Source organism: Sebastes umbrosus, chromosome 23 (assembly GCF_015220745.1).
Source record: "Sebastes umbrosus isolate fSebUmb1 chromosome 23, fSebUmb1.pri, whole genome shotgun sequence".
NCBI lineage: Eukaryota > Metazoa > Chordata > Actinopteri > Perciformes > Sebastidae > Sebastes > Sebastes umbrosus.
Genome location: NC_051291.1, coordinates 15,952,129 through 15,979,311, shown reverse-complemented (window position 1 = coordinate 15,979,311; position 27,183 = coordinate 15,952,129). Strand labels below are relative to the sequence as shown.

General features: G+C 41.4%; 1 protein-coding gene across 9 annotated transcripts in view; it reads right to left on the bottom strand.

The window, feature by feature from the left end:
- The window catches only part of LOC119482486 (ELKS/Rab6-interacting/CAST family member 1-like), a 175,987-nt gene that overhangs the window by 69,324 nt on the left and 79,480 nt on the right, over positions 1-27,183 (bottom strand). For 6 of the 9 annotated variants that reach the window (XR_005205440.1, XR_005205441.1, XM_037760013.1 and 3 more), the window contains 4 exons: positions 22,526-22,537; positions 13,048-13,183; positions 10,038-10,169; positions 3,133-3,293 (listed from right to left, as the gene is read on the bottom strand). Coding sequence is in view for 6 of the 9 variants with exons in the window: in XM_037760013.1 (XP_037615941.1) it covers positions 3,133-3,293; positions 10,038-10,169; positions 13,048-13,183; positions 22,526-22,537 (441 nt within the window). In the remaining 3 variants the exon portion in view is untranslated. The remainder of the gene's footprint in view (positions 1-3,132; positions 3,294-10,037; positions 10,170-13,047; positions 13,184-22,525; positions 22,538-27,183) is intronic. The other 3 variants (XR_005205442.1, XM_037760016.1, XM_037760018.1) reach the window with 1 other exon arrangement.

Sequence of the window (27,183 nt, the reverse complement as noted above, 5' to 3'; positions counted from 1 at the left end):
TGTCTTTGGGACAGTGAAGTTAAATGATAGCTCAGATTGAAACATCCCACTGGAGTTGGCTGTGTGTAAGCTGGTCTGTGTGTGTATGTACGTGAAGTAAGGATCAGACATGTGACTAAAGTCATTTGGTCCGAGTCTCAAGCAAGTCCCAAGTAATTTCTTTTTCTTGGTCAGGTCAGGTCAAGTCAAGTCAAATCAAGTCAAGTCAAGTCAAGTCAAGTCAAGTCAAGCCGAATCCATAGTTAAGGCAAGTCAAGTCCTAAGTCAAGTCACATTTCCCCCCAAGATACTACAGCCTTACCTGCAGTATAAAGTCTTCATAAAGAGAAAAGACAAGGTATTAGTACTTGTCTAATAATGATATTATTGGCCAATTTATCTAATCATTTCAAAAAGTCTGGCAATACACTGAATTTGTATTATAGTTATTGATATTCAGTGAAATAAATGTAATCAAACAAAAAACAAATAACTTCATAAAAGCTTAGTTATTTTTTAAGTTCTTCTAAATCAAAGTCAACTTTTAAATTAATCGCCAACTATTTTGATAATGTATTAACAGGTTTGAGTCATTTTTTAAGAAAAAAAAAAAAAAGTCCAAATCCTCTGATTCCAGCTTCTTAAATGTGAATATTTTGTGGTTTCTTTACTCCTCTGTGACAGTAAACTGAATATCTTTGAGTTGTGGACAAAACAAGACATTTGAGGACGTCATCTTGGGCTTTGGGAAACACTGATCCATATTTTTCACCATTTTCTGACATTTTATAGACCAAACAACTAATCGATTAATCAAGAGAATAATCGACAGATTAATCGACAATGAAAATAATCGTTAGTTGGAGCCCTAATTTTTTAAGAATAATAATTAAACTGAAAAAATCAAATGAACACAAACAAGTTATTTGAGTCATCAAGTCACAAGTCTTTAACATCCAAGTCCAAGTCCAGTCTCAAGTCATTTATTTTCTGTCAAGTCAAGTTGCAAGTCATCAAAACAGTGACTCGAGTCCACATCTCTGGTAAGGATGCACGTGTGTGTCCACTCATGTGTGCCTGTTACTATAAATATTCATCATGGCGCTGGTATTTTCTTAAAAAGGAACACTGGACAAGTCCGACTTCAATAAATCAATCACAGCGTGCTCCCACACGTGCGCACTCACACATGCAAATTCACGTACGAAAACAAGGCAGCGCATTCTGAAGCGCTGATGCTTGTAATAATCACACGGGTCGTTACTACGGCGATAAAATGCCCAATAACTTGCTCACCTGGCCTGTGAATGGACATGCTGCTGGATACACACACACACACACACTCTGTCTCTCTCTCTCAAAAACAAAGAAATGCTACGTTGGTAGAAAACGCCGAGGACGGAGTGCAGTGAAACTAAATCACAGCGCATGCCCTCATTTTCCCATCATGCCACAGTAAAAGATAGTCCCACAGCGTGTATAAACGGGCAGGACATGCTAACACGGACATTCTCCTTGGCTTCTATTTCAGCCCAAAGCGTCGTTCCACTAAATTAGCCCTCGTTGTAAGGTCTCAGTGAGGATGTAAAACAGCAGAAAATACAGGGAGCCGTCGGACTGCTGGACTCCTCTTAGCTGCACTTAAAACGCAAACCCATCTATTAAAATCACATTAAAATTTACACTGAGCTGCGGCGTACGCATGAGTGTGTGCGGCTGTCTGTGGATGTCATCAATCACATGAAGAGCTGGACAGCGGTACATGGTTATTGCATTAACACACTACTTACTTCTATGGCTTTAAAGAGGAAGGAGATAAAAGCAGAGAGGAGAGAGAGAGGAGAGAGAGGTAAAGACAGGAAGAGGAAGGAGAGAGTTGATGAGGTGTCGGGTGAAGATCGTGTCAGTGTGACCGGCGACCACCTTCCTGGAACACTGAGGCAACATGGGAAACTACTGGTGATATCATAAGGGTTGCTAATTTCAGGGGAAGTGTTAAAGGTCGTGTCGGAGTCACTGACAACTGGGTGGAGACTATATACTGCATATATTGTTTGGGGGGGCGAAACAATACAGTAAAGTAAATACATATTAAAAGTTGCTACCATGTTTATGTTCTATGGACAGCAATATCAGTCCGTTGGTCCTGACTGAAATATCTCAACAACTTTTGGATGGGTTGCCATGAAACTTTGTACAGACATTCATCGCACCCAGAGGAATCAAATTTGCCAACTCCTATAAATACTTGAGTATTTGGCTCGACAGTTCACTCTCCTTTCAAACGCACATCAACACGCTACTCTCCAAAGTCAGGGCAAGAATCGGTTACCTATACCGTAATAAATCATCTTTTACCCACTCTGCAAAACACAACTCGTGGTTAAAATGACAATTCTCCCAATCCTGGATTATGGCGACTTAATCTACAGATTCGCCTCCACAAAAATCTTCTCAATAAACTGGACGTCATCTACCACACTGCCATTCGCTTTGTCATTGGCAAAACCCCTCCATATCTCCACTCACTACTCAATATCTTCAACAGTAACCGCAGTTCTAGCAAATTCCTTAGTGTGGCCATTCCAAAAGTCCGCACCTCCTTTAGTCGTCACTCATCCCAGTTTGTTGCTCCCTGTGACTGGAATGAGTTACAAAAGACGCTAAAACTCCACACCCTCATTCCTCTACCCTCCTTTAATAACTCATTGCAAGCGATAGCTTCTGGTCACTGTGCCTGCTTCTGAATTTGCAAATATAAATATATATACAGTATATCTATTGTAGTATATACTGTATATATTGTGATGTTTTGATGTTTTAATTTTGTCTAATTACCACATGTTACCATGCTAACAAGCTAAACTAAAATGGTGACCAAGCTTAACATTACCTGCCAAACATCAGCATATTAACACTTAATGTGTAATGAATATTAGCGGAGCCTTAGTCATACTCTTGGATTCATATCGCTGCATATGAATGTTTGTAAATCTGCATAAAAGGATAGAAACTTGGTCAGTGGTGTGTTTGTGTCTTTGGACACAAGACAAATGACGTAAGTGTCCAACAGAGTTTGCGCCCGTCAATGTGAACGTCCAGCTGTTTTACACGTCAACATAAATAAAAGTAATAAAACGTGCAGCGTCTTACTTCATCTCCAGGACCTCCTCCAGGTGTTTCCGCCTCTCGGCCCGCAGGGCGGTCAGGTGACCTTCCTTCTCGGCCAGTGAGAGTTGAGTTGATGACAGCTTGGCTTTCATCACGTCCAGTTCCTGTTTCACCCTCTCCATAGCAACCAGCAGGTCTTCCACCTGACACACACACACACACATTGTAAGATATTTTAAGCACGAGTTCTACTTTTTCTAACTTGTCTCAATCTGATATTGTTGTTTCAGATTTTTCTTCACCTTTTCATTCGCTATTGCTTTTCACAGATATCAGCGATGATATTTATGTTTATGTGTGTTGTGTTTTCCTCTCTCTCTCTCTGTCTGTCTGTGTGCATCTGACAGCTACTGTGCTTTTGAAATGATTTAATAATCTTTCTGTTATTACATGAGAGGCTCGATTTCAGAACATCAAAACGTGTCACTTTTCTTCTCAGTGTTTTCTTTTCTCCCTGTATGTTGTTTTCTCTCTCTCTCTTCTCTGGTATATATTTCATCTATGTCTCTCTCCGGGCGTATATCAGTTTGTCAGTTTAATGTCTGCGAGGTCGAAATGTCGAGGTCACTGTATTTCTCACAGCGTGGCGACGACCTGGCCTGCCACCACACACACACACACACACACACACACACACACACACACTTTCTCTTTGGATACTTCTTTCTCTCTTTTCCAGTTATGTACTCCCTGTTTCTCTGAAGGATTCAGACTGAGAGAGATGCATTTATTTCCTTTGAAAAAAAAGATGGCATCAGCAAAAAATCAAAAAGTAGAAACCCTGAAGATGAGCTGAATCTGAAAGCAGCTCCTGTTCAGAGAGAAGTGGGGACCAAGACAAAATAAGAGTCTTGTGATTTGAGACTACAGAAGCTTCAAGAAGGAAGATCTTTCTCTCATGTTTTGCCGTCATTACTCTCTTCCAGATTTAATATTGGGCAACCCAACACCTCCTCCATCACCATCATGATCTTCAGGTTGTTAATCTGAGCAATTCCAAGACATCTTCTGGTTTTACTCCACCACTATTAGCATCATATAGACTAGTGATTCTTCCCTTTCTTCTATCTCCATGGGTCTTTGAAGGTGCTACAGTATGGTGGAGTTTTTCTCTGTTGCCTTCTCAACTACAGTGGAAACCGCTTATATTGATCGCATCTGTCCGGGTCAAATTGATCACTAAGCGGATGATTATTATAACCACATTTTTGTTGCTAATGCAGATTTTTCATGCAGACTACCATCTAATTGACATTTGGATATTTATTACATGTATACAAAGTAATGAAACGGACCGCTTCGCTATTTACTGGCTCGCTGCGAATTCGTATATGCAGAACGGCGCCCCTTTGCCAGGGCTCCTAGCTCGGTCACTCGGTAGCAGCAAGTATTAAGAAAGTAAAGTAAAAAACAAAATAGAAACTCAATTAACGTTAGTCTAACGTAGCTTTAAAATGGTTTTCCACATGCAGTCATGTTTGAAAAGACCCAAAATGAACACTCTAAGTGGACTACTTAATTATTTAAATAACATCTGTATAGGAATGATTCTGTCCCGAGCTTTATGATCCGGTTGATCACTGTAACCGTGATCACTATAAGTGGTTTCCACTGTAATATTGTTATACCTTTACAATTGTATTTTCACCGATGTAGTACAGGAGATTTGCAATAACGTTAGCATGAATGAATGAATGAATGAATGAATAAATGAATGAAAGAAAGAATGAATGAATGAACAAATGAGAAAACGAATCAACATATCCTCATACAATTTGTATGATATCTTACAAAAAGTTATTACTAATTTATTGTGCGTTTGCTTGTCCAGCAACACATGACTCCCTTGTCAATTTCCGCTACAGTCTTTTTTAAAAAACGTCTGTCTTCACAGGAAACAACTTGGTTAGGTTTAGGAAAAGATCCTGGTTTGGGTTAAAATAACTCTGCTGTAAATGAGGATTTGTGGTAAACTTGCCCATGCTGCTGTTCACTAAAATACAAATGTGAGAAATGTGACTAGAGTAGAATGAAACGAAATGAATGAAGGATGAAATGTACAGTAAAACACTGGTGAGTGAAGTTTGTGATTTGTTACCTTTGACCACCTAAAGCCGGCTGTGGTGAACTCATGCAGTGGAATGTGAGAGAGCTGCGTACAAAAAGAGCAAAGAGAGAGAAAGACGGGGTAGGAGAGAGAAAACAGAGAAGGGAAAGGTGACGGTGACAGTGAGGGAGGAGAAAAAGGGATACAAAATGGGGTCAATGAGACAGAAATATAAGAGAGGAGATGAAAGAGAATGAGTACAGAATAGAACAAAGGTGGACATAGGGAGGGAAAGAGGGATACACAGGTGTAAACAAAGGTGATTAGGAGGAGTAAAGAGAGGGGGAGATACGATTACAACAACAAACATGCAGGGAGGAAGAGCAGAGAAAAGGAGAGGAGAAAGAGAAAAGTTGTAAAAGTGCTCAAGTGAAAAAATAAACTGCACAGCAAAAGACGAGATAGAGAAAGCAAAAGAAACAAATGCTAAGCACATGAAAGATAAGCAGATAAAAGAAAGTGCAGACGGAGCGCAAAAATACTGAGCAGTCAGAAACACAGGCAGCGTTAAAAAATGCATTTCAGGCAAGATAGAAGGAGAGGAGAAGAGAAGAGACGAAAAGAGAGGAGAGGAAAGGAGAGGAAAGCAGAGGAGAGGAGAGAAGAGAAGAGAAGAGAAGAGAAGAGAAGAGAAGAGAGGAGAGGAAAGGAGAGGAGAGGAGAAAGGAAAAGAAAGAAGAGGAAGAGGAAGATGAATGGGGGGAGGAGAAGAAAGGAAAAGAAAGGAAAGGAGAGGAAGAGGATGACGGAGAGGGAGAGGAGAGGAAAAGAAAGGAAAAGAAAGAAGAGGCAAGGAAAGGAAGAAGAAAGGAGAGGAGAGGAAGACGAGAGGAAGAGAGGAGAGGAAGAGGAAGATGGAGAGGAAAGGAAGGTGGAAAGGAAGAGGAGAAGTGAGGAAGAGGCGAGGGAGAGGAGAGGAAAATGGAGAGGAGAGAAGAGAGGGAGAGAAGTCGAAGAGGAGAGGAGAGGAAAGGACTGGAGAGGAAAGGAGAGGAGGACAGATGATTGTAAAATGAGAGAACAGGACAGGACAGGACAGGAAAGGAAGGGAAAGGAAGGGAAGAGGAGAGGAGAGGAGAGGAGAGGAGAGGAGAGGAAAGGAGAGGCAGATGACTGTAAAATAAGGACATGGAAAGGAAGGCGTAGAGGGAAAAGGAGGAGAGAGAAAGGCCTTTGGCCGACATCAGAGATGCAGAGATTGAAAGATGGAGGAGTGAGGAGTGACGAGGCCCGGCTGGAACAGAAGGAGGTGGAGGAGAGGAGGAGGAGGAGAGCAACCCCTTCAGTCTACTGAATGTGTGTGTGTGTGTTTGTGCGTCAGAGTGAATTCAGCTTTATTTTAAGAGGAAGAAAGAAGAAGGTGCACTGAGTTCAAGAATTAAATTGTCTGGTTAATGAGAGACGGAAAGCTGGAGGAGAGGACGTCTGTCTTTAGTTTGGTCTCTGAAGGGACAGATGGAGTGTGTCATACTGTTGACTCATTTCTCTGTCGCACACACACACACACACGCACACACGAGCGCATGCACACACCTTTCTTCAGCGATCACAAATACAGCGGTGACTCATGTCTAGCAGAAAAGGTTTAGTATATTTTCATGTGGTCTTGGTCAACCGATTTTGCCGGGCGAACCCTGTACATGGGACATTCTCTCTCACCAACACACACACAGGTTGTCCATATAGGGCTGCATACTAAAGGTGTGTGCGTGCATGTCTACACACACAGTCAGTGTGTGTGTGTGTGTGTAAATGTGCCTGGTTTGGCTGCATTTGCATGTGCGTGTGTGTGCCAACGCTATAATAAGCAATGAGTGAGCCTTTGAACAGGCCGTCCTCATTAAGGGAGGAAATTGTCTCTCCCTCTGTCATCATTTTATAAATCATTATGTGAGCGGGTAATTGCGGTGACGCAGTTGCAAAACGGGAACGCAAAAATATTTATTTACAATTTACTTGTGTATATAAAGACACGTTTCCAGTTAGCAAACCGACGTCGCGTCCATCTGGCTCCTGCTGAATGCCATGTTGTGCTGCGCCCCGGTGCGCTGTTTAAATAGCAGTTAGCACTTCTTTCCGCCATGTTTCTGTGTGTCTTGTGTATTACTGTCCTGTCTGTGAGTCCCGCGCGCACACGTGGGCTTGCGTGCGCGTCTGCGCTGAAAGGCTGAGTTAGTGTTGTTGATGTTGGGTGAGGACTGCGCCGAGTGTTTGGCTGCCATCTCCACTCGTCCACCGCAACGCTGACGTTTTTTCTACTCCTTCCTCCTCCGCTGAAGCATTTTAAGACGGGGACGCTCTCCAGCACCCTGGCCTGGCCTAAATGGCCTCTGTTCGGTCTAATTAAAGCTGCCACTTGTAGCATTTTGAAGCGTTTCAATGCGTCGCTGCCAAATTAAATGTGAAAGATTGGCACGATTACTGTAAACAAATTAAGCCACGGTCAACTTCAGGAGGAAAAACACGTTGGATGTGATGTTTCCATCTTTCCTTTACGTGTTCCAATCTTCGCTGTTGTGAAAACACAAAGCCTGAGGCCGGTTTGATCTTCTCTGCAACTCTGTCTTTTTTTGTGGAATTGTAATTAAGTCATAGGTTACTACCGGATCAGCGTTTTTTTGACCAAATTGCTCCCGGAAACTACAGAACCACAGGAACTAAACTCAGGAACTAAAAGAGCCTGTGGCGCATTTTTGTTTGCCTTCACACCGGATCTGAAGAACCATGAGGACTTTGGCAAATTAGTCTGGCAATGGATTAAAAAAATGATGGCAGCATTAGTGATGCAATGCTTCCACAAACGGAAACAACAACTCATCATGTTGTTCTTTGTAGTTACTGTGGACTTAATGAGATGATGCAAAGGAGACCTGCAGATGTGGAAAAGGAGACTGTAAGCTCCAGGACGCTTGTCTCCAATCCAATCTTCTGAGAGTTTCATGGTTATGAATTATGACTATATTATGTGCAAAGAAATGCACGTGATGTTTTGTGTTTGTGTCCGTTTGGCTGGTAACAATCAGAGTGAAATTTATACTTTTGGTTCATTTTCTATTTAGTCTGGTTCAGTTTCACAGTGCACAAGTTCAAGTGGACCACATAAAAAAGATAATTTGCCGAGGGGCGTGTACTTTTTTTGTCTCGAGAGCCGCCACTTCTATGCAGGGAATCACTGACTTTGATATATTGCTGTCTAACTTTTTTCACTTTGACTCGGCACTGATCTACCATGTGAACAAATCCCTTCTCCTGCAGTTTATGACTTTCTAAACGTCACTGTTTTTGCAGACTTTATTTAGCATATTCTGTGTGTTCTCTTCGGCCCAGATGTCAAGCAAACATCGGTCCATCTCAACAAATGCCCGCGGAGGCAGCCTGCGTTTTGGTTCGCTTAAAAACAGTCCGAGTCCACCTCTCGCAAGTGGTCTTGGACCTGTTGTTTTGGTAGTACGATTACTGGGTTCACTGCCCGCACGAACTGCACCAGAGTTTGATTAGAATGGACTAAATGTTGGCTTGTGAAAGCTCCCAAACATACTTGACGATACCACGTACACATATTCTGTATCTCCTTGTTCAAACACATCATTACAGCTGCATCAAATTCCCACAGTCTAACACCCACCTCCAAAATGCTATTTCTTTTTGGTTGCATCATTACCTCAAAAAAAAAAATCCGAGCTGTCGTGTGCATCATATTAAATATGTTTTCCTGTAGCAACTTTGAAACTTTAAGATCTTGACTGGAATTTGAAATAAAGTTCTGTGAGTTTGAACGGTACAGGTCTGCAGACGGAGGCGGAGAAGATTAAGTTTTGTAAGCCTTGTTGTGTCTTTGCTAAGAAAGAATCATTTGCCACCCGTCTGTCCATCATTTTCTTTACATCCATCTGCATGTCTTCGCTTCGTGGTCTGTCTTTCTTCTATTACATATGTCTATCTGGAACTTATTCTAATATTAACCACGGCTGAGGGTGTCAGCAGTAAAATAGTGTGCTCGCATGCCTGTCTTTATGTGTCTGTCCAGAAGTAGGCTGCTGTAAAGGCCACAGAGGACGGCCAACATTCAGAGGCAGTAATAACAATGGAGTCCGGCCGTTTTTGCCAACAGCTACAGCGGGCCATGTTTTCTCAGGGCAGTTTTCATCCTTACAGCCCACGCTGTTTTTTCCCACTTGTCAAAACCCATCCAGGCTCTGAGGAACATTTCCCATCTCTATGGCCTCGTTAAGTCACTGGTACCCAGGGGAGCGACTGGTCTGAGGTTGAATCCACTAAGCCCTTCCCTTCTGAGCCTCCCTCAACACCGCTGTGAGCTTTCCTACTGTCTCAATATAGATAAAACAGGTTACAAATTGGAGTGGTCGGGCTTTAAGAAAAAGATGTTTGTGCGCTCTGGCTGAAACGGACAAAATACAAGCTGTTCTTTAAATAGGGACGTGTTTACCTCTCCTCCAAATGAGGAGTGACTGGGCAAACACACACACACACAGAGCCACACCTGAATGAGCTCAGTTGGCACAGGGCATGTGTGTTGCCGCTGCCATTAGCCGCTATTGGCACCAGCGATGTTTGGCTATGTCAGAAAGAGTTTCTATGTTGCCCTAAAGATGTTTGTCTGTATGTGTGTTTCCTTGTGCAAATATCCCAGAGAGACAGGAACATGAAGGAAATCCTCAGAAGTGAGAACATTTGTGTAAAGTGACTGATAGGGGTTGAGTTTAAGGAAAGGTTTGGGACATGCAGTAGCACACTTTTTTGCTACTGAGAGAGACGGTACCTGTTTGTCGGAGTGCGTGCGTGCCTGCTCCTCCTGGGCGAGCACCACCTCCCTCTCCGCTGTGATCTGAACGCTTTCCCTCAGCGCCTCCTCCAGCTCCTCGATGCGCTCCTCCTTCAGACGGAGGGAGTCCTACGGAGAGAAAGTATGCGATGTAAAGAGAGTATAAACTGTTGCAGACGACTGCTGAGTCTACAGCAATGCTTAGCAGCTCTGTGAGGCTGTACTTGCGAACGTCAGCATGTTATGATGGGAATTAAATTACTTTTGCGAGTATGTGGTAATAAACTAAAGGGTTGGACACATTCAAGTTTTAACATGATGTTGTCGTTAAGCTGAAGTTTTTGTTATTTATTGCCCTTGTGTGCCAGGGAAACAAAGACATCTTCACTATAAAAAAAAATAACTGAGCTGTTTTGAAGTCATTCAGTATTTCATTACACCGTCTTTGAGCACAAATTCAATCACATTTATGAATAATTTGAATACAACATTTAGCCGGCGCAAAATTGAAGTGACACAACAGATAAACATCGGAAAATCTCATTTTATTTAGCGATAGGCCGATGGCAGTCAACATAAATTGGGGCATCCCTAACCAATGCATCCAGAAGTTGTAAGGACAGATTTACTCAAAACCATAAATGCCAACTGCATGGTGGTGACGCTAGAGGAAGAGTCAGGGGATCACCGAAGTCAGTAGGCTTCATTATCTGAAATTAAAAATGCCAAGCATTCGATGGTTCCAGCTGCTCAAATGTCAGGATTTGTTTGCTTTATATCATTGCAAGTTGATTATCTTTGGGCTGTTAGTCAGACAAAACAAGCTTTTTAGTTTTGGGAAATTGTTGTGATATTTTCTGACATTTCATAGACCAAACATAATTGTTAATTGTAGCCCTAGATTCTAATATACAATAACTCTAACATTTTTGTTATAATTTATCCTGGGTCATCAAATGGTTTCATGGGGTCTAATGATATTATTTTAGGGAGGCTTTTAATTTAAGACGACACTAGCTAGGGAACTGAATGGTGGTGCAGTGGTTAGCTGGGTTTGATCCCCGATTCGATTTGGGTTTTTCTACTGCAGGTTCACTCTGTGTTTGCGTTGGTTTCCTCCCACCAAATCAAATATGCGGATCATAAAAAGCTGATTTCCAGATTTTTACCAACTAGATGGAAACAGATTAGCCGCTGTGGCGACCCCTAACTGGAGCAGCCGAAAGAAGAAGAACTAGCCAGAAAAAAACAATTGGCTTACTCATTTATAGTACAAAAGTTCCCCTTGATCTGACATCCTTCATATCTGACAGACTGCGTATTACTAAATCACATCAGTTTCCCGTAACAGGAGTTTTCCCCTGTCACATCCTGCTTAACATGTCCCCACGGTTAAGACCTTGGACACTCCTCACTCCAGTTTGCTGCTCTCAGCGAACTGGAATAAGCTGCAAAAGACTCGCAAATTAGACAATCTGATCTTCATCAGCCTCTGAGGATTCTCAGGAATTCCCAGTCGCACATGAAGCTGTTTCCAAGTGAGATGACTACATGAACTTCCCACCGATTCCCCACAAAGAGCTTATTTCTCCTCTTGCCAGGCTTCCTGGTTAAATTAGAGTTGAATGAATACCTGATGGAGACAGAGCGGGAGGGAGAGGATGAGACATTCTAGTGGTGATGAACAAAACCTCCAGGACATCTCCAACACATGTGCTGTGAGTCTGAATCCTGCTCCAGATCCAACATTACTTGGTGTCTAACTATGCGGCCTGAGATGGACTTTAATTAGATTAAATCCTCTTATTGTATTGAATTAAATTTACGGCCTGAATTACACTCACATTCCATTTACAGTCTCCAGTGCTGCTTTAAACTATGAAGAATTTCTGACAATTGACACACACACTAGTTATGGTTGTAACCGCTGCGGTCCCATAAGTCGGAGTGACTCACATAGCTATCGGATCATCTCCTAACCACACGCATACACATAAATGACAACTTCCAAACTCCTGAAACCAAAGATCAGTCATAGCTAGAGGGCGCTTATTCGCACAGACACACACCCACACACAGAAAGAGTGTTTTCATCTGCCTCTAATCAGAGAAGCCACCGAGGCTAACGATTACTGGAAGAGCAGAGGGAGGAGGAAGAGGAGAATGGGCGAGGAAAGAGGAAGTCGGGGGAAGTTTAAGGGAAAAAAGGGGTGAAAAAGGTGAAATTAAACAGCCTGGCTGAATAAAAAGTATGTTCCCATACAAAGAAACTGCACTGTTTATGCGTTTCGAGGGAACATATTTTCTCCCGGATTACGTTTCTATTTCAGAAATATGTTTAACCTCTTCCACTCCAACCCTCTTTGATTAATTAATTGATGGTTGATACCATTTGTTACACAGATTTGGTGCTAAATGTTTTTGTAAAAGTTGGAAGAAAACCTAAAATCTGAAGAAATACGAGGAAAACCACAGTCACAATCATCATGACTGCTCATCTTGTGGTCACTTGACACCCCGGCAGACAATTAGGAGATGATCTCACACCACAGGAAGCGTTTTAAAAAACCACAGCATTCACTACATAGTTTAGAGTGTGTGTTTCCTTATATTTCCCATCGTCTCCTCCTCACCTCTCACCTCCTTTCTCCCCTTCACTTCTCTGACCATTTTTTGTTTCCTCTTTTCCTCCCCTCCATCTTCCATCTGCTCTCCCTGTCAATCATCCTCTTCAGTTACCCCCTCTCACGCACTCCCTGAGCGAGAGCTGCATCGTGTGTGTGTGTGTGTGTGTGTGTGTGTGTGTGAGAGAGTGTGTTTGACATTGCCTCAGGCTGCTCCCTGTCACAATTGTCACGTTATGATGAAGCGTTGTTGTGATAGCGGAAAATATTCAAGGTATAGGACGGAGAGAAACTTTTTCTGTCTCACTTTTTTCACCCTCTCCCCCCGTCACCTTCCTTTAACCCGCACCTCCCTCCTCTCCCTCCTCTTCCTCCCTCCATACCTTTATCTGCAGGGAGCTCTCGTTCAGATTGTCCTCTCTCTTCCTGGCGTCCTCCATCAGCTGGGCGTTCCTGCTCTTCTCAAGCTGCTCCTTGTGTTTAAAGTTGGCCACCTTCTTCGACTGGTCCTTCATCTGCCTGCGCACACACACACACACGCAAAATATAACGTCAAAATCAATGCATCACCTACATACAGTAGTTTTGACTTCTCTTATGATTTAAAAAAGGGAATATTTCCCCATTTTTGTGACACATTCGATTCCTGTGTGTCTATAAAACACACTGGCAATGATTTGTTTTCACTAAGAAGTTATTTAGTTTTCAAAACGTGTCTGGAGTTCACAAATTTAAGAATTGTGATATTCATGGACATGGAGTTATGTGGTAAATGCACACCAAAAACTAGGCGCTGGTCATGGAAGTGGTCTATTTAGAAGAGAGGATAATTAAGCTCCAATGATTTTATTGCATCACTAGCATTTGGACCACAAACATTCAATATCAGAAAGTTGCATGAACATGAATTCTACACCTCTAAGAGTATGTCTCAAAAATGTTGTCTCGACTTAAATAAAGTGCTTCAAAGAAATGTACAAATTGGCCTGTATTCATTTAGCCACTTGTGTTCTAAAAAATGCACAAATGCCTCAATAAAATAGTGCGTTCACCATATAAGCTTAACATCAAGTCATCACTCCTCTTTTTCCCCTTATTCCATGAAATAAAAGCAAAAATGCAACAAAGAAGAAGGCCGTATTACTGGCCTTGCCTCGTCCCTTACATACCATATCTAATGATCCTATCCAACACAATCCAATATCAAACCCTAAATCAGAAAAGTCCTAAATATAATTATTTTCTTCCTGATTTGATATGACATTGATAAGCTGTTACAATGCTATTTCACCAAACAAACAAAAAAAGTAGAGAAGCCATAAGAAAGTACCAGCGTTAAGAGCATTAAACATCATCTGTGACGGTAAAAATCTGCCACATCGACCCTGCATGTACGCACAGAAACACATGTTTACAATGTTTACTGAGGTAATAAATCAAGTGAGAAGTAGGCTCATTTTCTCATAGACTTTTATACAATCAGACTTCTTTTTGCAACCAGAGGAGTCGCCCCCTGCTGGCTACTAGAAAGAATGCAAGTTGAAGGCCCTTCTGCATTGCTTTCACGACCAAACTGACCTGTATTCACAATGCTGGCAGGCCACACAAGTGCAGCTGATATTTAATATATAGAGTGGAACCGTTTCCCACCGAACACATTCAGGACACGCGGTCTGTTACTGCCATTAAGAAGATACCGCAAGACACTCTGATGAACTATTCTGTGCAATAGAATGCCTTCATGAAACCCCTTAGGGCCAATATCATGTACAGATCAGCACAGGAATTCAATAAAGAGCTATGAATCAATGACTAGATGACATCTGAGATATCTCCACAGTGGGAAGCATGAAGGTCTTTTCACGGAGGGATTACTGGGTGTCGGGAAGCGGAGTCTAAATCATCATCTGGGGAATGACGGAGAGATTCCTCGTGGGAGCAGCAGGGTTGGGAGATGGAGAAAGTGGTTTAATCCCTGTTTAAGCTGTCTGGAAGCCATTGTGGCTCTGTCACAGACCTATCAGCTATCACAGCAGCTTGACTTGATCATGGACCTCTCATGCCTTTCATACACAGACAGATGTGGACTGAGCTTACACCAGTAAGGTTTAACAACGTCTACTGAATCATGACACAGATGAAAGATAAGTCAAACATAAGGGATAAATGTGTAAGTCTATCCAACAAAGACAAAACAAAAACTGCTGACTCACATCAGAAACTCAATAAAAGTCGTTCTCTTCGTCCGTGAGTCTTTTGTATGTTTGCATTCTTTAGATGCCTGCTCTGCGCAAATGTTTATGCATGTGTGTGCGATCCTGTCAGCATAACTTTTTACAGGCTCGTAGATAAATCCATTTTCCTCACTTCCATCGCTGCAGCTGCCAGTAAAAAGGGCTGACCACCAGTGATGGGAATCCACAGCAAACTCTTGTCACACCAGCAGCAGCAGAGCATGTGCTCTCATGGGAAATCATTTTTTACGAGCTGTACTCTGCACGTTTTGTTTCCTAAGGTGTAAACAGGTTTCAATCGCCACATGACCTTTGACCCTTCCTCTGTGCGCCACAAAGCTCTGAGCATTTGCAATCCTACGCCGCTTGTTTCACTTATTTTATTTCCACTGCTTTACTCCTTTGAGTGCAATCATCCCGTCTGAAGTTACACGAGTATAAAGTTTATTTGTTTACATCTAGAGTGATCTACATATTCCAGCGTTGAAATATTTTACAACACCTTGTCTCTTTCATCTTTCCTGTCTATCTGAGCCATAAACTACCTGCTAAACTAACCTAAAGTAATGGGACTAATCCATCAAATGGCTTTTTACATTACAGTAACACTGCCAGAAAAGTTGAGAAATGATATTGGCAGAGGATGGTAACATAAAAATCCTCAATGTGTTTGCTAAAAGGTCCAGGGGGCCCAATTCCAAACCAATCCAGAGAAATCTGGGAAGCTGGAAGAAAAATTGAAATGCGGCGACGACGGGGCCAAAACGGCTCGGCAGCACCTGGGCGTTCAAAGCTCACGGAATAATAATCAGCGCGTTAAGCTGCGTGTGTGTACACATGTTTTACTCGTGTTGTTTTTGCGTGCATTTTAAAAGGCCTACATTGCATCATTATCACATCCAAATCGGGGCTCAAAATGTGAAACAGGAAACCAGATGAAGTAAGCGTGGAGTCGGATTCATTATTTCTGCTTCCTTTCTTCCGTCCTGATTTCATTTTTGCACCCTGAACGTGGGATAAATTTGAATATTTGGGATCAATTTTGTGCTTTACGCCCTGTGTGAGTGTGTAACAGGTCATAAACCGGCAGGAATGTTCCTATTGGAGGATTTCCAGGAAGCTCCAACCATCTGGTTAGCTCTCTGAGGTTTCCCCCCTTCATGCTACATTTACTGCACGTATGTGCATGTGGAAGAGACTTTTTAGTTTGCAATGTTTCCTATTGACTCAACACTCAGTTCCCACTTCCCTCTTTTGCTAATGCTAAACACTTGTTTTCTTGTATCACTTTTCAGCACTTAGGTCATTTGCATGGGTAACTATCACGCATTTGCATCGGACCACGGCGAGTTCCCTCCTCCTCCTCCTCCTCCTCCTCCTCCTCCTCCTCCTCTCATTGGAATTGTCTTGCTCACTAAAACCAACAATGACCTTTCCCTCCACGTATTTACCCATTTTTTTTCATGTTTCATTATAATCATTTGCATGAAAAGCAATCACTTATTTGCATCAGACCAGTGTACGAAGACAAATGTACTTCGCCTCACCGCTCCCCTTTCCTCTCAGTCGTCTCCACACTCGCTCCCTCTCCAAATGCAACATTACTCTTTCCTCTGGATGAAATATTCTCATCAGACCATGGTCCATTTCTTCTCTCCTTTCCTCTCCCTGATTCCTTCCACTCCCTCTTTTGTCACTTCCATCTCCTGTGCCTTACTTTCCCTCTGACTCCTCTTCTTCTCCTCTCTAAAAAAATAAACTATGGATGACAGGCCGCTGCAACCATCACAAACTTTTTTTGTTTGCCAAATTTGATGTTTTCCATCTTCATTATAATGGTTTACCATCTGCATATGAATCTAATGTATCATGACGTCAATCAGCTGTGATACTGAAACAACAGATACTTAGGGGCAGAGGTGGGACCAGGGCATTGTTTTGCAAGTCACAAATAAGTCTCAAGTCTTTGCACTCAAGTCCAGAGTCAAGTCACAAGTCAAGACTGACAAGTCCCAAATCAAGACAGGCAAATCGCAAGTCAAGTCCTGTCCTAAACTTTGAGCTTTGAGTCCTACACAAGTCATAATGTGCTCTTCACCAAATGTAATGTCAATTTAAAATGTAAAGAAACATGTCAATTCCCATATGCATAATACTAAGAGGCAGAGGTGGGACCAAGACATTGTTTTGCAAGTCTCAAGTCTTTTTACTCAAGTCCCAAATCAAGTCCAGAGTCAAGTCCCAAGTCAAGACAGACAGGTCAAGAGTCAAGACAGGCAAGTCCCGAGTCAAGACAGGCAAGTCGCAAGTCCAGTGTCAAGTCCCAAGTCAAGACAGGCAAGTCCAGAGTCAAGTCCCAAGTCAAGACAGACAAGTCCAGAGTCAAGTCCCAAGTCAAGACACACAAGTCCAGAGTCAAGTCCCAAGTCAAGACCAACTAGTCCCAAGTCAAGACAGGTAAGTCCCAAGTCAAGAATGACAAGTCCAAAGTCAAGACAAGCAAATCGCAAGTTAAGTTCAGTCCAGTCCTAAACTTTGAGCTTCAAGTCCTGAACAAGTCATAATGTGCTTTTCACCAAATGTAATGTCATTTCAACAACAGAATAATAACAAATAGAATTTACAAAAATCATGAATGCTTTTAAATTTGCGAAGACAAGTGCGACTGAACTTAATCATAAAAAAAGATCTGGGGAATCAAGTGCTGAGAATGAATGTCTTACCAAAGCCATGTTTATTGCTGCATAATTATATCAAGTGGATATATTCTACATGTATTATGCATATTTCCCCATCCTGATCTATCTTATCATACATTAATATCTTTAAAAACTTTGGGATGTTGACTTGATTTTAAAAAAGAAAGTCTGTGGGTTTGTAATGATGCAAGAACCAATGGGTCTGGTAGGGTTGTGGAAAAGGCAGGATAATATCCGTATAGGGTACTATAACGTATCGCATTAACAATATTTCTATATTATTGTGTAACTGTAATATTGTGACATGAGTTCAAATTCAACTGTATAGGCATAGTTTGTTTTTTTTAAAGTTGCAGTTGTGAATCTACACATGTTTAATTAAACACTAAAACACTTTCATTACTCTTGCTTGCTTTAAGGAGCAGAAGTTGCTCGGTGAACCCGATGGCTCGGCTCAGCGGAGGCAAAGTGCCATTTGAAGCTGTTTTAATATGTAAAATACTTCCTTCACTCTCCCTCTGAAATCACTCTCAACAACTGCTGCAAACCGCTGGAGGAGGAAGGAATCACGGGAGGGTTCGCTTTACCCACAACGCTGTAAACACGACGTACAAATGTGCAGCGAGACCACGTCTGCACACACACACAAAAACCGCGCCAAGTGTACGAATTCACCAAAACTCTGCTGATAGTGGCACGCACAACACACACACACACACATAGTCGGTGCTGTCAACTGTTCCAAACACAACCTGCTTTGTATTAGAGTCTCTCGGTCGGACCACACGCAAATATCTAAAGCGCACACACACAGTTGTGCGCGCAATGGCGTGTAACAGAACAACATGGGTCCACTTTCCAACATTTGCGCAGAAATACACACACGCAAACATGGTGGCACATCGTGTAAATACACACGCTAACGTAAACACACACACTATACTTGTTGACAGCACTTTGAACTTCCTAAATTTTGCAAAACCTCAAAAATACCCTAATGTGCGGACACACACTCAAATATGCTATATATAAACATACACACATGTACAGAAATGTACACACATAGAATAGCCTTCATTAAAAAAAATAGAGCGAATACTTCTGGCAACGAGCAGTACAAATGAAAACACACACACACACACACACACACATGTACAAAATCTCATAAACTTCAGTAAACCTCAAAGTCTCTCCAAAATAAAAAACTTTTTTTAACCTCCCTCATTAGCATGCTGCTGATATTCAGGGACCCACATTAAGGTAATATTAATATTACATTTGGAGTCCTGTATAAATATTTGATCAGAAATGCTCGGGGGCCTCATGTATGTTTACTGCACATAGTTCACCCAACATTAACATCAAGGATTTCCTTTTAACCATTCGGAATTCAGTATTTCCCTTGAAAATACAGGAAATATTGGTTTGGTTTACTAAGCCCATAAAAACCATAAAACATTTAAAAAAAAAAAAAAAAAGATCAAAAACATAATAGTGTTGCCTGCTCTCGGTGTGGAAGAAAAAGTTACAGCACAAGGATGACATTGTGTAGGAATAAAGAAAGAAATAGTTATGTTGTTGTTTGCAGAATGATCCGTAGAAAATCCCCGAGGTAGAGAGCAAATAAGGAGGTAAAGCCACGAAGACCACTAGACAGAATGAAAAGTCTTCTTTAATAGCATCTGTCCTAATAAATCATAATCCCTGGATATATTCCCATTTCAATCAGAACTAACCATACCACTAAATGGAAACTGTTTAGATAATAGTAATAGTGTACGCATGTGACAGAGAGTTGCAGTTGATCTTGGCTGTGTCTTTGTTTTACATGGAGGACAACACACTGACACTCTGTTCTTTAGCCTCATATTTATCCTCTGATCTGAACTCTAGATTATATTGTAGATGAGTGGACAGAACAAGAAGACGGCTATTATTACGTCTCAATGCCTACAGTATGATGTTAACTGCATGAATACAGTAGCTTTCTTTTAACCCTAATGTTTCTGTTTGGGGTTCCAGAGACCTCGGGATCTTTAACAGCTCTGAAAACATGGGAATACCGCTATTAAAACGGCCTCTTGTTCCATTTGTTTTTAGGTCTAATACGACTATGGCTATGACTATTGATTTGAAAGGTGCTATGTAAATAAAGTTATTATTATAAAGGCATTTTGATTGTTTAAAAAGAGGGTTCTTTGGAGTTTTCTTGTGATTTTTGTGTGTACTTGACATTGACATCACCTTGAAACATCATCTTTTTTCTTGATTTTTATAATAATCGCTTATAAACATGAGTTTGAGGGCTGCAACGAATGATTCATTTTTTATTATATTAAATAATGATATTGCCCATTAGAATTTCTCATAGCCCGAGGTGATGTATTCATACAGCTTGTTTTATTCAACCAAATATCCAAACCCCAAATATATTCACTTTATTATCATAAAATCATCAATCCTCACAACTGAGCAGCTGGAACCGGGGAACTGGTTTGGCATTTTTGCCTGAAAATTATTAAAACTATTAATCGATTATCAAAATGACTGCTGATTAAATTTCCTGTTGATCGATTTATCGACTTAATCGTCGCAGCGCTAGTGTTGACAGCACTGTTTATGCAGCACAACCCTTCTCAAATCCCAAATCATAAAACATAAGTCATGTCACAATGTAGGATAACATAAACATATTTGTATTTCTTTGTCTGTCAAACACTTTTTAGCAAACATAAGGAATACATATTTGTTAAGACGTCGCCTGTTTAACATGTAAAGCATAATATATTTCCTTATTTGGTATAATAACGCCTTATGGCCATCTATGTATTTTATCGCCTTCCCCATATGTGCAAGCTCAGTATGTTATAAAGCAGAGAATATAATACTTCTACATCTACACATTGGGTTTTAATAAGGTCAGAAGAATAGAAAAGGAAAACAAGGTTGAATTTTTTCTGTGTGCAATCTCAAACAATGAGGAAGTGAAGCAACAAAATGCAAGGATTAATATAATAATACTACAAAGGAAAATATAATAGGATAATAAAGTGATAATTTACAGTGAGCAGCAGCCACTGTAAGATACTGTAGATCTGTCTATTTTCAGAATACTGAACAAACAAAAAGTGTGTTTTTCATTTTCCCTTAGTACTGGGAATAGTGTGTGTGTGCGTGCGTGTGTGTGTGTGTGAAGGTATTTTAATTAGATAACTCTCAGCAGTCATCCCCACTGTAGTGTTGTCACCTATTAGCTGGCAAAGTCTTTCTTGCATGTGTGTTTGTGTGTGGAGGACAGGAAAAAAAACAATGCGCAAGGGTCTGTGATAGCGTGAGTGTGAGTGTGTGTGTGTGTGTGTGTGTGTGTGTCTGCTTGTTGTCACCCATTAGCTGACAAATCCCTGCACCACCTCAATGCTCAGAGTCATACAGGACCTCAAAGGGATCACACACACACACACACACACACACATAGAGAAAGAAGCAATGCTATTCCTTTTTAAGATACAGAAACCTTGATGTCAGACATTTGGCAGTGGATGAGGAGTTCCTTAGCTCAAGATCAAAACAACAAGACACACAAAAAAGGACAGAAGAAGAAAAAGAAGTCTTCTGTCGTCTACCAGACAGCAAGGCAATGCTAACTTTTTTTTTCTTTTGTTTCGCTCCCCCTCTAGAGTTGAATCACAAAACACCAGAACAACAGCGATGAAAAAGCCCGACAAGACGGCGGGGAGAACAGTGGCTCTGGAAGTTGAAATAGAAAAGAAAGAGCAAAGGAGCAGCTGGCACCGGGGAGACCTTTACAGCGGGAGCAGAGCACACAAAACACTCAGACCACCAGATTTATGCAGGAAACAGAAGGGACAAGTGGTTATTATGTGGTCGATCACAATGTGCAGGTCAGAGACGTTTCAATATGACTTTGATATGTCTGTTAAAAAAGACCTAATTCGGACTTTTTGGTTTTGCATGCTGAAATGTCATTACGGAGTCACCTCCTGAGTGCAGATAGGAATATTTAGAGGTCAAAAAAAGAAGGAAAATAAGGGAGTTTTTTCAATATTGGGATATGGACGATGCTTTATGGTGCCATACTTAAAGAAAAGTTGGACGTTTTCACTTTTTTTTATCAAGAGTGAGGTGATATCTGTCCGTTAAATATAAAGCTACAGCCAGTTAGCTTAGCTCAGCGTTAAGATTTAGAAACAGTAAAAAAAATCCATCTACCAGCACCTATAAGGCTCACTAATTAACATTTTATATCATGTTTGTTTAATCCGTCCAACAACCACAAGTTTCGGTTTAGTGGCGGTTATTTGCCGGACTATTTCTTGGCTAGGAGCGGCGACTTCCTGGAGTCTCCGCTGATTGCCTGGCAACTCGATCAGACCATAAAAGATTGCGAAACCTCGGTCGAACATTCAAAATTGGGTCTGAACTGTTTAACAAACGTATAACAGGAACAAAATGTGGAGTGATTTCTCTATAAAAGCCACAAAGACAGAAACCCAACAGAAGTAAGAGGAACTCTGAGCAAAAGTTCACAGCTGTCCAACTTAATGATGGCGATACTTTGCTCGAACATTTCTCTTGTTTGCTGCGGTAGCCTGAAATTTGACCTTAGCGCTGGTATCGTGACAGGACTGTAATGGAGGGTGCGAGAAAAGAAACAATAATGTTTCCTCTTCAAAAGAGGCAGTGATGTGGCAGAGAAAGAGAGGGAGCGGAGTGAAAGTCAAGGTGTCTCCTTCAAAGACAGACGGACATGATGAGAATGATTAAAAACAGAGTTCATGACAGAGTGAAAAGAGATGAGAGAGTGTCTCGATGCAAGGACGAGAAGTATGACAATGAAGGAGAGAGCGCGATGAGAGAGAGAGAGAGACAGTGACGGAAGAAGGAAAAAATAGGCGCGCGGTACTAACCTTGAGGCAAGACTGGGTAGAGCGGCGTTGCATTGTGAAGATAAAAGAAAAAGGGAAAGAGAGACGGAGAAGGAGAGGGAAAGGTGAGAGGGAAGACAGGAGTTGAGTGCTAAGTTAGCCAGCTTGATCACTCTTCAAAGAGGAAAGAGATGAGAGACAGCTAGAGAGACATAATTAACCACAGAGACACAGCAAGCAGACACATAAACAGGAAGACAGGCATGACCGAGCAAACAGCTAGGCAGGCAGGCAGACAGACAGACAGGCACATAGACAGGTTAAACAGGCATTTCTTCTTTATTGAGGGTTATTGAGGCCTGCTCACCTCACATGACCTCTACAAACATTTAAAGTGGACCTATTATGTTTTTTTTTCACCTTTCCTTTAGTGTGTTATATAGTTTTTTGTGCATGTAAAATATCTGAATTGTGATGTCACCAAGTAACACATTTGCATAGGGGTAAAAAGAGGTGCTGCAGCACAGCCGGTATGAGATTTTTTTTTTTTTTTTTACATTAAAGCATATAAACATGTTCTAATAGAAACTCAAAAGACAAGTGTGCACCTGAAAATAAGCATAATAGGTCCTCTTTAAGGTCACACATACACAAACACACACACACATGGACACACACACACAGACAGAGACGCAACTGCAATCACAAACCATAGAAAGCGAGCAATTAGCCAATCAAAGCACGAGCTGAGAGCGTGCTCACTATGAGTTATTTCTTCTTCAATGGTTTTGAGATCGACTTTTTTTTCCACTTCCCGCAGGGGCCACTTGCGCAGCTCGTGGATTCGCGGACTCCGCCAAAAGGCACATGGCGTGTAATCATTAAGATATGAAATTTGAAGAAAGAGAAAATTCACTTCCTAAATTGGTTGACCCCAAAAGAATTCCACACAATCGCTCCTCATGTGCTTTGGTTGAACTGGCAGAGCTCAAACTCCAGGGTGAGCTTATGCCTGGGAACGCACGCTAACGACGGCGTGCCAAAGACAAATTGTCCATTACAGAACAATATAACACGCAATAAACTTCTCTAATTTCCCATTACTCAGGTTTATACTCTACATCACTCTAAACCTCATTCTCTCTTTTTTCTTCTTCCATCGCCAGTCTTTTCTGTCAGTTTCGTTTTGCCTCCCTCTCCCCACTGTGTTGTCTCTTCTTCTTTTCTTTCCCTCGCCGCCTCCACCCGTTATTTCATTTCTGCCTCCTTTTTTTTTCTCCCTCCACCACCACCTTCCTTTCCCTTTTCTTTCCCTCTCTCTGTTTTCCACTCTTCCATCCAAATCCTTTATTTTGGCCATCAGGGCAGATTTTCAGCTCCATTTCCCCTCAGCGTGAAGTCACTCAGTCTGCTCCAATTACCATCTTAGTTACTGAAATAAATAACCTGGTACCATTACAGCTGGATTTAAACTAGAGGAGGGGAGAGAGAAAGAGAGGGTTGATTTTTACCCTTGTTTAACCCACATCTGATCTTTTCATTAGTAATGTTCCTGCTGCTGCTGCTCACTCGTAGCCCAGGGTTAGCCTTGGTGCCAACATAAGAGTTGGCCACAGGCGAATGTATCCTCCTCTGACGTACCTGTTAGCTCGAGGCTAAGTCTTATAATTCACAGCAGGGTTAGGTAGCCTTGGGACAAAGTCAGTATTAATACACTTTATCTTACAGGGTCCGTGCTTGCGGGTTCAAAACAGCCTAGCTGCTGAATGTATTATTATAATCAAAACAGGGAACGTTTGTTAATATTTACAGTAACAAATACTGACATCTAACAGCCAGTAAAAGAGCAGTTGGGTTAAAATGCCAGTAGTTTTTGAGGCAGGAGTAAGGAGTTCAACTAGAGGAAAAATAAAGATCGTACTAAATCACCGTTCATTAAACCTCTTCCCCAAAGAGTGATTGTCCAATCATACTGTAACTAGGCACGGCAGGCCTCAAGATTTGGATTGTTCCAGATGCAGAAGAGCACAACTCTGCATTTAAAAAGTTTGGGGGGTGGTGTTTTTTATAGCCTTTCCAAAACCAAAAACACAAGAGCCAAAGTGTAAGAAATGGATTAAACAGTGTGTTTGTCTGTTCCAAAGTAAACTGCAATTGCTAGCATATCTGACTAACTAGCTTAGTACCTAAAGTAGCATATGGAAACAGTCTATTCTTATATTTTTCTTCTGTCAAGTGCATATTTAAGACCCCCTTTACAAGATTCTAGTTTTAAATGATATAAAAAATAAAAAGTCAGCTGGATACAGTGTTTTCAAGCTATTTATCTAACTATAAAGCAAGGAATCTATGTCTGTCTGTATGTGTGTCCTTCAAATATCTCGAGAACCGCTCATCCGATTTATTTCACACTTGGCTGGTATATTGCTGGGGACCCAAGGGAGTGCTTTGATGAATTTGGTGCAATTTCGACACGTTCAATATAAATAAACTTTGAATAAACAAGCGATAGCGCTCTGTGCTGCAGCGGGGGGCGGGGCTTCAGGACTCTGCTGACTGAGACGAGCATGTCGTCCGCTGGCCTTTACAGACCGAAGCTCCGCAGTTCACTTTTGCTGCTGGATGCTGGATATACAACCAGACTCTTCACTTCCCTGGAGTCAACATGAGCGGAGAGCTTACAGGAAGCAGGAACCAGAGTATATTTCACCGGTATTTCTGTGACTGTGAGTAAGCCGTGACCTGGGTGTGTTTTTCCTCTGGTGTCAAACTTGATACTAACTTATAACACTAATAACGTTAACGCCAGCAAAATTAAATTAATCCACGCTCTACTTTATAACCACAGTGGTTATGTCAAAGCAAGTGACTAATACGCCTATTTGGAAATTACCTCCGCTGAGTGTATTTCACCGATGTTTCTAACGGACCTGGGTGTGTTTTCCTGTGAACCAGAGTGTATTTCACCAGTGTTTCTGAATGTGAAGTTGTTTGTATGAACGTTTGAACGAGAAAGCTGCGAGCAGCAACACCACAGGCCAAGCATTCAGCGTGTTCTGAACAGGAGTGTTTTGAACGGCCACTGCACTAGTTATATCTAATTAGATCAAATCTGCCGACAGCTGTCATTTCAGCCAGTAAAATTGAACATTATTGTCGGCTAGAAATGAAAAGCCTGCTTTTGTCTGCCTTGGTCTGAAATCAAGGACCTATTATTTCAAAAATAACTAATACATTTTGAGTGGTAGACCTGCCACCGTTAACGTTGTTGAAGATGGAAAGCTTGAACTGCGTAGCAACAGTAAGTAAGAGGGAACAGTCAGTCCTGCCCTTTTCATGACATGTCAACACGTAACCACAGCCAGGGATAGTTTCCCTCATCATACATCTAACAGCTCAATGCAACCACTAAATATGAAGATGTAAAAAGACATCATACTTCCTTACACCCTCTAATATAACCTCTACAAACCGCACACTTCACAGTAATGACTGTGTGTGTGCCAGTGTGTAAAAGGAAAGCTACATTTCCTCATAAAAATCTACTTAATTTTAATTTTACTATGACAAGATACTGTTCTCAAATGTGCGGCACTAAGCCTGGATTTAATACCTTTCCTGTTTCCAAAGAGCAGCCTGCAAAGTTCAGATATTAAATATCAGTCGCGGAGAAACTTTTATTTCATTGTAATCTACGGGGAGAACGAAACATCTTTCAAATACATATGATGTAAGATCTTAAAAAAATCCCCACATGTTCACCCATCTGCAGTTTTAAATGGTTATTAAGTTACACTACAGTGTTATCCACAAAGCTAGTACTGCTGTAAATCTGCATCTGTGGCTACTGGCAGACTAAATAACACACGCATGCAGTTAAAACCCACCAGTTTGAAGTCAGCAGGTGCTGAATTATTAATAGTCTAGTATTTCTACTGGCCAGACGGAGACACTGCTAGGAAACATTGAATCTCCCTAAAATCATTAACAACCATTAGTATTACAGTCAAACTACTAAACACATGGACACCATCTCTACCCACTCCCTCTCTTTCCCTCTCTCTCTCTCTCTCTGTCTAAGGAAAAACTGGAGGAAAAGATTAAAGAGACAGAAAGACAGAAGGCGCACAGAGAAAGCGTATGATAGTTCAAAAATCGAAATCATCGATCGGCATATAAACAGACAAACGGACCAGTTTTCATAACCGCAGACGGCTCTGACCCTCGAAGACAAACTTTACTCTCACAACTCCGACTAAAACATACCTCTTTGTACAGTTCAAATTGGGTTTTTTTACATTATTATTTAACTTTTGGCCATGAGATAAAGACGCCTGACCCTGCTTGAGAGCTAGTTTTTGTTAAACTAAACTTTATCTCCAGAGGTTCCTGTTTTATGTAGTCTTCTTCATACAGAAAGACTCATAAACAGACACACAGGCAACAGAATGAAACAGATATTCAGGTAGACAGGTGAACACAGAGGCAGGCAGGCATGCATGCAGACAGATAAGCAGATACAGACAGAGAGAGGAAAGACAGATTAAGGTTAAGACTAGTTTATCAGGTATGTATAGTGTACAGAAGAGCGAAAGGTTAAGCGAAATTACACAGACAGGTAGAAAAGTAGTTAGAAACAGACAAATCATTCCTATTAGCATAAAGAAAATACAAAAAACAAAACTGAGTGAACTGTCCAG